General features: G+C 32.6%; 1 protein-coding gene and 1 pseudogene across 3 annotated transcripts; one reads left to right on the top strand and one right to left on the bottom strand.

Moving 5' to 3' along the window:
• The first annotated feature begins 348 nt into the window (after window positions 1-348).
• On the top strand, window positions 349-1,339 carry LOC143559360 (uncharacterized; annotated as a pseudogene). Its single transcript, XR_013139926.1, has 2 exons — window positions 349-500; window positions 1,069-1,339. The product of XR_013139926.1 is annotated as an uncharacterized LOC143559360 (transcript).
• A 425-nt stretch (window positions 1,340-1,764) lies between these two features.
• On the bottom strand, window positions 1,765-4,571 carry LOC143559384 (uncharacterized). 2 transcript variants are annotated; one of them, XM_077047980.1, is made up of 3 exons: window positions 4,126-4,571; window positions 3,031-3,888; window positions 1,765-2,424 (listed from the first exon to the last, which is right to left on the bottom strand). In XM_077047980.1, the coding sequence occupies exons 1-3, from the start codon at window positions 4,559-4,561 to the stop codon at window positions 1,862-1,864; spliced, it is 1,857 nt and encodes a 618-aa protein (XP_076904095.1). In that variant the 5' UTR covers window positions 4,562-4,571; the 3' UTR covers window positions 1,765-1,861. The 2 variants fall into 2 exon arrangements, with proteins under 2 accessions (XP_076904095.1, XP_076904096.1); XM_077047981.1 differs by having other exon boundaries at window positions 1,777-2,424; window positions 3,031-3,885.
• Between the last annotated feature and the right edge of the window lie 7,019 nt (window positions 4,572-11,590).

The raw sequence follows: 11,590 nt of genomic DNA, 5'->3' as shown, positions 1-11,590 counted from the left end.
TTAATCCTTAATTACACTAAAATCACTAACACTTTCTACACAAAAAGTGACATTCACAAGACATGTGGAGTCATTTTAGTAACTAATAAGATGAATATATATATATGTTAAAATACTTGTGCAAAAGAACAAAACATGCCACCATACATAGGTTACACACCTATGCAATGGACCCTTTATATACTCCAAGATTTGTCAAGTATATCTTACATGTTTGTAACAGGACAATGTTGTTTATGGCCACTAATTTCTCATCTACATTCATACCATTTTTCCCATTTTTTTAATATTAAAATATCCAACAAATTACTATATATATAATATATACAAAGAATCTTGATTTTTTAAGGGTGAAATCAAGAATGTTGGAAGGCAAAGCATATGTGAAAGATACAGATATGCAATTGAAGATGCAAGTTCATGCAATGGATTCTGCATCACAAGCTCTTGCTATATATGATGTTATTGATTGCACCTCTATTGCTGCATACATCAAGAAGGTAACTTTTATGCTTAAAGATTCTTTTTTGGGATGTTGGATTTTAATCATTTAAACTTTGTCACATTAGCCAGAGCTAATCCAAACTTTATTATTGTTACAAAAAGTAGTTATGTTCGTTTAGTTTTGTAAAAAAACAAAAGTGGTTTGGTTCGTTAATTTTTGTTAAAAAAAGTGGTTTAGTCTGTTGATTTTTCTTTAAAAAAAAGTGGTTCGATTTGTTTATTTTTGTTAAAAAAAGTGATTCAGTGCCTTTCTTTGTTTAGATAAATTAATTTAATTTAAAAATATTTTTTACCACATAAGCAGTCCACGTCACTTATTTTGCCATAACATCGTACATGTCATCAAACATTAACGGAATCTAACCCCGTTAGGGAAAAGCTCGTTGTGGGTCAATAGGTCGAAACATGGGACTGCTGTGGTGCATTTTTAAAGTTTGACTTAGTGTTGGTCAATGAGCGAAAATTTGGATTATTAAAATCCAATGACCCTTCTTTTTACTATATTTATTTGTTATTTATGTTTATAATTTTTGATCAATTTGTGGGATTTTGCTTAATTTGTAGGGATTTGATAGGGTTTATGGTGGTGGATGGCAATGTGTTGTTGGCTCAAATTTTAGTAGCTTTTTCACTCACTCAAAAGGCTTTCATTTATTTCTCATTGGAAACACTCAATTTCCTCATCTTTAAAGGTGCTACATAAATTATGCTTAGACCGTGTGTTGTGGGCATTCAACGGAGCCACAAATGGATAAATTCTTCGTATCATATTGCGTCACATGGCGCTGACCAGACCTAACCCTTCACCCCTATTGTGGTCCGCTAGCCATTCATGCGAGCCAACCCCTCAATTTTTCTCCATTCACTTGGGCTAGCTGGCTGAATTCATCCGTTTGTGACTTCAGCTGAAGCGTGGCAGTTGTGGTGTGCGTGAACCTTGTAGCTGAATTCATCCGTTCGCTGCTCCGTTGAATGCCCACAACACACAGCCTTATTGGTTTCTTTAATCAAGAAAATCAAGAACTAGTTTTTTTGTTTTTTTTTGTTTTTTTAGGATATTGAATAGATTACCCAAATCATTGGAGAGTCTTGCTTTTGTACCATGTTTGATTTACTTAGTAGAAACCAATCTTTATGCATCAAATCATTCTACTTTATGTCTTTATTATGCATAGAAAGTTAAAGGTGAACCAAAGCTACAATGATCATATTTTATGTAAATATTTCTAGAGTTAGATTGTGATATACAAAGTGTACAAAACAAAATACAAGTCACTAGAATGTATCTACTAGAAATTAGTAACATTTTTTTTTTCATTTTATTAGCTACAAAACATGAACATGCATACTCTAAACTCTACACAAATCTACTCTTCTTGCATACAAGTTCCAAAAGCATTTCATCAATTAATCTGCTTAAAACCAACTTCTCCAAATCTAAAACAGTTTCCTCAATTTCATTTACAGTACAACCATCTTTCCAACCGGTAGTACCCCAAGTTCCACCAAACGTCGTAAAACTCAAATCTCGTTCCAACATTAGCGAAACTGTGTCTGCATCATAACTCTCCTTAGAAAACTTGCTGTAATTATTTAAAGTTTCAAGCTTTTTGATAATTTCCTTAATCAACTGATCCTCAGATATGCACACTCTTGATGAAAAATTGAATCTTTGATTTTCTTGCTCCAAAAACTCGTTTACGCAGTCGTGAAAAAGCTCGGAATTCGCTGGCTTGGAGTCATGGAAATCAGTTATTGTTTTCAAGATTCTTGCGTTTTGTTCATTGACATGAGAAGCATTACTTTGTTCTTGATTGTTTCTTGCTTCGGGTTGATTCGTGCTCGTAGTAACATCTCTAACATGATGTGAATCTTTTTCACAAGCTTTATTGGGAGATTGATGTCTCACTTTTTTTGTTTCTGCACAGTAAAAAAAAACAAATCATGTAAATATCAATATCAGCGGGTCGTGCACAGTAACTTATTAATGTCAAAAAAACTATAACTTTGTTTTCAGTAAGATCGGTTTTGCCATTCAAAAGGGGTGGTGGCACAGCTTGTTGGCTGCTTACCTGCCTCTTTGTTGTAACTGGAACCTTTTGTTCAGTTTGACTGAAAACTGACCCAAATGGTTTATTTATGATAAAAAAATTTTACTTTAGATTAAAACCTAGGAAATTTAAATGTTTTTTCTAGCTTGAAATAATTTGGTTGAACAAAACAAGAATATAATTAAAGTTGGCAACATTTTTTATGCAATTAGCCCTTTAATTTTATATTTTATCGACACCAAAGAACTGCAACTTTGTTTTCGGTAGGATCGGATTTGTCATTCAAAAGGGGGTGGTGGTGCAGCAAGTTGTCCACTTACCTGCCTCTGTATTGTAATTGGATCCTTTTGTGTTATAAATGAGATCAGTTATTTATAAAAAAAATTATACTAAAAACTTTCAAATGTTTATATCAAGTTATTAACTAAGAACTAACAAAGCATGAATCTTTACGATGGTTATGTATGTGATATACCTTTGATTGTAACTTCAGAATCCCGAGTTTCTTCCTGATTGGTCAACGCCTCTTTGACCGGCTTTTCAGTCTTGATGCTCTTCACTTGATTCCTCAACTTGTTGGGATTCTGCTGAACATTTCTTTGCGAATTCGCCTGCTTCAACGAACCGTTTTTCGATACTAAACTTGTTGACTTTGCATTGTCAACCGGTTTTTTCTTAACCGGTGGTGCCATCTTTTGAATCTTGTGTATTTTCTTTTCAACTTCTTGTTTTCTTTGCGGTTTTGTGACAACAGGAACAGAAGCATTCTGTTTATTAGTAGTAGACAATTTGTTATTTCCTCTATTATTGACGCTTTTGTCTTCGGTTTTCGCCTTTTCTTGATGAAGCTTTCGCATTGGATTATCATAAACTTTGACTTGGTGATGATCGGGACCTAAACGTTGAGGTCTCATCAAAACAATCGGTGACGAGTCATCATCCATGAACCTTTTGCTAGTTTGTTTGACTTCTTGCTTATTACTTCTCAAAACTCCTTTAGACTGCATCATTATAATGATTTCATCTAATAACATGTGTTCGCGGTCCGATTTCTGAACGAAAAATGATGGCTTTTTTGCATTTGGCAAGTCAAAATCGAAAACAGGCCTCGTTTTGCTACTAACGTCTAATTGTTTTCGGGGCGGTTTTGAGGGAAACTCTTCTAAGCCCATGAGTTTTGCAATCAAGTTTGACCCTTTTGACTTTTCCTCTGTAGTCCTTGATGAAAAAGACTCGGAAGAGGTGAACTCGTAAGTTGAATACATCATTGAAGATGATATGCTTGAGCTTGTTGAAGCTATATCAGAAGATAACTGCAACTTCTTTTTACCTGCTAAATAAATTGTATAAATTTTTAAAAAAACTTAAAATTTTTTAATATAAATTGAAGAAAACAGCCAAACCTGCTAAATAAATTGTTTAAATTTATTAAAATATATTTCAAATTTTAAATTTTTTTAATATAGATTGAAGAAAAACAGCCAAACCTGCTAAATAAATTGTTTGAATTTATTAAAATATACTTCAAATTTTAAATTTTTTAATATAATTTGAAGAAAAAAAACTAAACCTGCTAATGCTTCTGAGTCTTTGCTTGTAAAAACAGTTTCTTGATAAGATTTGTTTGGTGGCAAAAGATTTTGTTTCGAAAGCCCGTCTTTAATCACTTCTCTAAGCTCAGTCAACCAATCTCTTGATGACCCATTTGCTAATTTTCTGTCTTTTCGACAACCCCAATCATAAAGCGTAAAACTTTCAAACCGATCCGAACCAATTCTGCTAAAAAGATCTTCACTTTCTTTTTCTTGTTTCTTCTTAGAACTTGGCATACAAGAACCTTCTTGCAATTTGCCAAGAACAATAAGAGATTCTTGAAGATCAATAGCTCCTTTTAGCAAATCTTTCGCGATATCTTTCGGTTGACTTTTGAGACTAACCCCCTTTGACCATGAATCAATAGTTTGATTTAGCTTCTGAGTCCCATTTTTCACCTCAACAAGAGACATTTTTTCCTTCTCTTTTAAACTCTTGGATTGTGTTTCTTTTTCGGGGTTTCGGGACCTCTTCTTTTTATGGCCAGTTTTCGATATCTTAATAATTTTCCCTTCAACCACACCTCTTGGATCTTCACAAGTGACAAATGATCTGCACACAACTGATCTCAGGCTTTCTTGAGGCATATTCTGTTATCAAGATTATTAATATGTGACAAAGTCAGAAACTTTATATAATATTATGAAAAATCCCATTTGAGTTACATTTGTAGCTTACTATATCAATAAATATTAATCCAAAAGACCAAAACAAGACAAATTCAAATAATTTGTCCGGCTTAATGGCAAACAAGACAAAAGCATAATTCAAGAATCATCAATCACCATCATTATAAAAACAAAAAAATGTAATCTTTACATACAAACTGATCTAAACAAGAATCCAAAAAAAAACTAAGTTAAACAAGCAAATAATCCAAGAAAAAATAAGTACCTTATTAAGTGTTTATTTTGCTACAACAAGCAGTATCCAAGTATCCAGTAACCAGTAACCACCATTGACTAGATCCAAATGTTGTCTCAAATGACAAAAGAGATTGCTAAAAAAAACACCCATATGAAAAAAAAGTGAAATTGAGATACAAAAACAGCCATTAATGAACACCAAGATTAAGCTTTCTTGATAGTTTGGTAATGAGATCCACACATGAAAAGCTAAAGGGCAGGTGAATATTGACTTTTTAGTGTGAACCCACCTCTAAATACTACTTATTACACCTACTTCAGTCTTCAACATTAAAACAAAATCCAAAACTAAAAAAAAAAGAAGCAAAAACAGAGTACTTAAAATCAAGATTATGAATCTTGAAACCTGGGAAGTAAGAAACAGTGAAAAAAATCAAAACTTTAATTGAATAATAAACAATAAAAGACTAAAGCTTGATGAATTTTGGCATTTTGTTGTGAACCCACCTCAAAAAATCCAAAAAAAAAGTTAAAAAATAAAAAAAGAAGAGGCAAAAACAGAGTGTTAAAAATCAAGATTATGAATCTTGAAACTGAAAGTAAGAAACAATGTAAAAAAGATGAAGACTTTAATTGGTAATAAACAGTAGAAAGACTAAAGCTTGATGATTCTTGGCTTTTAGTTGTGAACCCACCTCAAAAAACCCAAAGCTAAAACAAAATAAGTAAAAACAGAGTGTTAAAAATCAAGATTATGAATCTTGAAACTTGGAAGTAAGAAACAGTGTAAAAAGATCAAGACTTTAATTTGTAATAAACAGTAAAAGACTAAAGCTTGATGATTCTTGGCATATAGTTGTGAACCCACCTCAAAAAAAATCCAAAACTAACAAAAAGAAGCAAAAACAGAGTGTTAAAAATCAAGATTATGAATCTTGAAACTTGGAAGCAAGAAGAAACAGTGTAAAAAGATTAAGACTTTAGTTGAAATAAACAGTTAAAGACTCAAGCTTGATGAAGTATAGTGAAGGTAAGAGCAAGTTTGGAGGTGAAGCAACCAATTTGATAAGAAATTAATGGCAAATTGAAGTAATATGAGCATGAATGGTTAAAGAATATTATTATGTATGGTGAACAATAATTGGATATGAAGGAAACATGTAGTTTATGTGATTAATGTTCATCCCAAGAAATTTACTTTTCCTTGAGAAGAGAGATAATTATTTGCAATTTTGCATAATGATGTTATATTGAAAATCTAAAGATTGTGACTTTTTGGGATTTTACAAGAATTATTTTATTTACTGGTGTATTATATTTTTATATTGCAAATAACCGTTATACTTATAAATATTTTTGTTTATATTGCAAGATAATTTTTTTTGTTGTACATGATCTACCTAATTTGTTATATTAATGTACCCATTGTATTAAAAGTACATTAAAATTGTTCTCAACCTAATTTCAATATATTAAAGTTTTTAATACTCTCTGAATATTATGTAATTAAAAATAAAGTGTTGTTATTTCTTAAATCGGTCAAAATAACGATGAATGTCACTTTATCAACTTTTGATAAGATTATAAATCACAAAACTTTAATATTTCAAATTTATGTTGAAAACTTATCATGCAAAAGAAAACCGAGTTTGTAGTTTAATACGAATGCCTTAATGAAGTTTTTATTTGTATCAGGATCGGTAAAGTAGTTGTAACATATATATAAAAAATATACATGAAACAAAAAAAATAAGAAAAAGTAGTGATTCTATAAAGAGAATACATAACAAGTAGACAAAATGGCAAAATACGTCATTTATGTTTGAACGTTTTTTCAATGGTAGTCCTTTAACAAACTTAATGTCAGAGAACATACTTGATGTTTCAAATCCCTATCAGGTTACATCCTTTGACACTAACCCCGTTAACTTTTCTCATTAAATCTGGTAATATGCATTAAGAATGACGCTAATTTTGTAAATTCACATACTTATTTAATAACTGAATAAAACAATTAACATAATTACAAATAAATACTCTCTCTCTCTCAGTTCACCCACCACCATCTTCGCCACCATCCCCTTCTAATGGCAACACCAAACCTCATTTCAGATCTGGATTTTGAATCGGGTCTAAATTATCACCGTGTTGTTTGAGATTCGGGCAAAGAGTTTAACCGAGATCTGAGTTTGACAAGCAAAACTAAACCTTGTTTGAGATCTGGTCATGGAGGCATCTGAGTTCGACTTCAATCAAATCGAGGTAAAGCCATATTTGAGTTGAACCTTTGCTTGTGGGTTTTGACCATACCACCATACTAGTTCATTACCATTGAACTGAAAAACGATGTGCTCCTCTCCCAACTCGACGATGAATTGTTGCTATAGGGGGTTATTAGCCGAGTAAGAGAGAGATATAGGACTTCTGGCCAAACAATCGTTTCATTAGCCGAAATCGAAAGTTGCAGGCTAGGTTTTGAAGGCAATGACGGGATTACGTGGTGGTCCCTCGTCGAAAAACCGTTTGTGATGGTGATGGATAGAAGTTGACGGTGGATGATCGCAAGGAGCGTGAGAGTAAGAGAGATAGAGAGAGAGAGAGAGAAAGGGGAGAGAGGGTATTTATTTATAAATATGTTAATTGTTTATTCAATTATTAAATAAATATGTGAATTTACAAAATTAGCCTCATCCTTAATGCATACTACTAGATTTAACGAGAAAAGTTAACGGAGTTAGTGCCAAAGGACGTAACGTGATAGGTATTTGAAACATTAAGTATGTTCTCTGACATTAAGTTTGCTAAAGGACTACCATTGAAAGAACGTTCATACATAAAGAACGTGTTTTGCTATTTTGTCTAACAAGTATTATTATTAAGATCTAAAAGTATATATTCAGTCTAATTAATATGATAAGTTTTGGTATAAGTATTTAGTTCCAATTGTTATGAAAGTTAATATCATCACAAGAGTCTTGTTTGGCTGAATTTAGTATCTTTTTGGGGGTGGAGCTTTAAATGTAATTAAAACCCTACCAATCTTTTGTTTGCCTCTTGTCTGTTAGACATCAATTTCAAATTCTACTTTAATTTATGATGTATTGGGCAAGTTATTTTTGAATTTGAACCTCATTTCCCAAAATATAACTATTATTGTTGGAGGTGGTAAATGAACTAATTATGTTATGTGTCAAGATAAATTAAAATATAAAAAAAAAATATAACTAGTTTGTCAAAAATAAAACAATACTCTTAGTTTTGTATATTTTCTAGTTAAGAATTTATAAGTTTAGTTGAGTCAAAGGATACCATGGTCAACTTACCATGGTTTCATAATTTATATAGATATAATATTTCAATTGTACAAGAGTATTATTATTTTGACATCAATGCACTAGTCAAAATCAAAATTTAACAATATTAAAATAAATATAAAAACTGGTATACCTTACCATGTACATATACAATGTATTGTGTCATTTTACTATACATAGAATCCATTTTGAATACGTAGACATGTAAATGAACCAAACGATCAAAGGCCATAAAGATACACTACATAAAGTGTATGAGTTATTTAAATACTATAAGCAGGGGCGGATTCAAATTGATAGTAAGGGTAGCACTCGTTACTCCTCTACTTCTCCCGCGAAGTGGACTTTTTACGTTTAATGTATTACGTTAGCATTAAGAAAAATTAAAACCCAAAACTTCACCTTTTGATGTTTTATTAAAAGCTCAAGATTATTAAAAGCCTACTATTTAATTAAGCTTAAAATCCCATCTTAAATAACAGGTCAAAGATACGCGTGAAACTGGCAACCGGGAGGCGATTTGCCCCGGATGGATAATCAGGCATCGATACTCGCCAAACAGTGAACCCAACTTTGGTACGCACGAACCGTGAGATTGTGTCACTACTAGAAAACATGTCCTTTTCCTACGAATATTTCCAACAAAATTTCTACAACAAGTAATTCCAACATTTTTCAAACGAATTTCCAACAAAAAAAAAGCTCTAATGTTGCTACAAGCCTACAATATTGCAACATAATAGTAACAACAGAATTTTCGTTGGAAAATTATTGCTAACATTCCAACAAACTTCCAACAAAAAACATAATTTGTTAACTGAAAAATAACGTAGGAAAGTTGTGGGAAGTTTGCAACGCTATATAGAAAAATTGTTGGAAAACGGTTGAAAACAATTCTCAAGTATGTGTTTTTCTAACACCTTCTTTTGTTGGAAATTTGTTGGAAAGTGGGTTTTCCAACAAAATTCCTACAAAAGCAGTCGTAGAAAAATGTCTAATTTTCTAGTAGTGAGTCTGGGACGCGTGAAACACATAATTGGGCGCCTGTACTAGTGAAATGTGCTACCAGACCCCAGTATGTGTGAAATTGGTAACAAGGCGTTGATACACGTGAGTCGTGACGATGGTGATGATAACTACATAAAATCTGTTTCAAATACGTATGTTTGTAATAAACCAAACGAATATAGGTAATAAAGATACAGTATATAAATGTACGAGTTGTTTAAATATTATAAGCTTTGGCATGAGTCATGACTCAAGAGGTCGTTGAATAATATTAAATGGAATAGTATTTGTAGGGCGCCTTTAAAATAGGAATTTGTATATTTTGATACTCCACCGTTTACGGTAACGGACCCAAGTCACCGACGCTATAATATATATATAATGTACCATATCATATCTATGCTTTGATTCGTTGCTGACCCCACACGCATTTGGTTCACCAAACCTTTTTTAATAAATTGCTTCATTCTTGTTTATACATTTGCCCTTTATTAGGTTAGAAACTCGGGTGTTAACATCTATATCATTTGTGGTCTAGTGATAGGAAGGTTTGAGATATCTCGTAAAGATTCAAGTTTGATTTCAAGCAGTGTTATTTTTTATGGATTATCAATTATGTCAATAAAAGATTTGAGCTAGATTTTATGAGGTTGTTAGTTTGAATCTCAAGCACACCTGGGTTTTCGTCCCACCGTTTGATACGCTACAGAGTTTTGTTCTAGTGGCGGCACAACGACTGTCAAGTGACATTCAATGGTATGATTTTCCTAGGGAATGCTCAAGACATGCCTTGTGAGGTTGTTAGTTTGAATCCAGAGCTCACCCGGGTTTTTGTTCCACCGTGTGTTACATCAGAGAGTTAAGTTCTTGTGGCAGCACAACCACTGTTAAGTAGCAGGCGACGATATGGTTTTCCAGGGGGACACCCAAGCCAAGCCTTGTGATATTAGTTTGAATCATGAGCCCACCTGGTTTTCGTCTCACCATGTGTTACGCCAGAGAGTTACGTTCTTGTGGCGGCACAACGACTGTCAAGTGGCAGCCGGCGGTATGGTTTCTCGGAGGAATCGCAAGCCAAACTCTGAAGCAGCATGGACCATGTTAAGACAAATTAGTCTGGCACGGGTAACGAGACTTTTCAATTTGCGGAGTTTGGTGTTCTAAAAACACAAGAAAGTCGCCGTTCTAGAATTATTATAGATAATAAAAAAGCTTGTTAATTAACATGATAAACTCAATTAACATAATGAGGCTCGTTTTACATCATATACGTTTAAGTTGATTAAAAACGTTATGCCATACGTAATGGTTAACGCTCTTTAAAGAGCATTATACAGTTTACACCATATCATCATCATCATCATCACTCTTTTTAGCAAATGCATGAGTAATAAATAAACGTCTATTCAAAACAGATATAGACATTACGCTAGAAATGCCCGAGGAGAGATATATCCAGCCATATAATGCTCCAGTAATATCTCATTACGCATGATTTTAGTTAATTGTAATGGATTAGTTACTTGAATGTTTTAACTTTCAAGTCAGCATATGTGTTGATTAAACATCCACTAAGTTTAATTTTCTTGATTCAAAGGCAACTTTTAAAGAGAAAGAAAAAGTTGAAAGTGATATTAATTCATTGGAAAACTCATTGGTCATGGCACCACTTTTAGTCCCCATGATATTAATTTCTATCCCAAAAGGAGACTACACATTATACTTTACAAGATTTGTGTTATTAATGTTCCTTTTTTATGATTTGAAAACTGAATCATTGATTAAACCGGTCGGTCTATTGCTTTCCTTACAAGATTAGTTTTATTAGGGTTATGTTAAATATACCAAAAAATATACCAAAGTCAAAGACCAAAAGTTGTCAGCATTAAACCAAAAGTTGTCAGCATTTATTTGTAAACCTAGAAAACAATGAAAATTTAAATCTTTACATAACCCAAAATACAGTTGAAAATTTATACCATAACAAAACAAAAAATACAGTTGAAAATTTATGAACAGATTCAATATTATTTAACAATAACAATAACAAAATTCTTAGGATTAAACTAAACTAATATTCCGATTTCTTACCATGGCAGATAACGAATTTATCATGACTACACCACAATTTTTCACTCATCAGGTATAATCAGTGTTGGGTTAGGTTTTCTTTCAAAATCGTGGTGATAGACGGTGGTTAGGGTTTCGATATCGCCGGCGGTGGTAGCGAAGAACGGAGACGGTGGCGACGGAG

This window comes from Bidens hawaiensis, unplaced genomic scaffold (assembly GCF_021521415.1).
Source record: "Bidens hawaiensis isolate Kalapana, Puna unplaced genomic scaffold, B.hawaiensis_p1.1 tig00019814_1, whole genome shotgun sequence".
NCBI classification, from domain to species: domain Eukaryota; kingdom Viridiplantae; phylum Streptophyta; class Magnoliopsida; order Asterales; family Asteraceae; genus Bidens; species Bidens hawaiensis.
The sequence above is the reverse complement of the archived record's forward strand: the minus strand, read 5'-3'. Positions and strand labels throughout refer to the sequence as shown.

What these genes read in the sequence shown, in the direction of transcription:
- LOC143559384 (XM_077047980.1), bottom strand. Translation starts at nt 4,561, where the DNA reads ATGTCTCTTGTTGAGGTGAAAAATGGGACTCAGAAGCTAAATCAAACT. An exon ending in AGACTCAGAAGCATTAGCAG is followed by an intron (nt 3,889 to 4,125) that starts GTTTAGTTTTTT and finishes CAATTTATTTAG; the next exon opens with CAGGTAAAAAGAAGTTGCAG. An exon ending in TTCTGAAGTTACAATCAAAG is followed by an intron (nt 2,425 to 3,030) that starts GTATATCACATA and finishes TTTACTGTGCAG; the next exon opens with AAACAAAAAAAGTGAGACAT.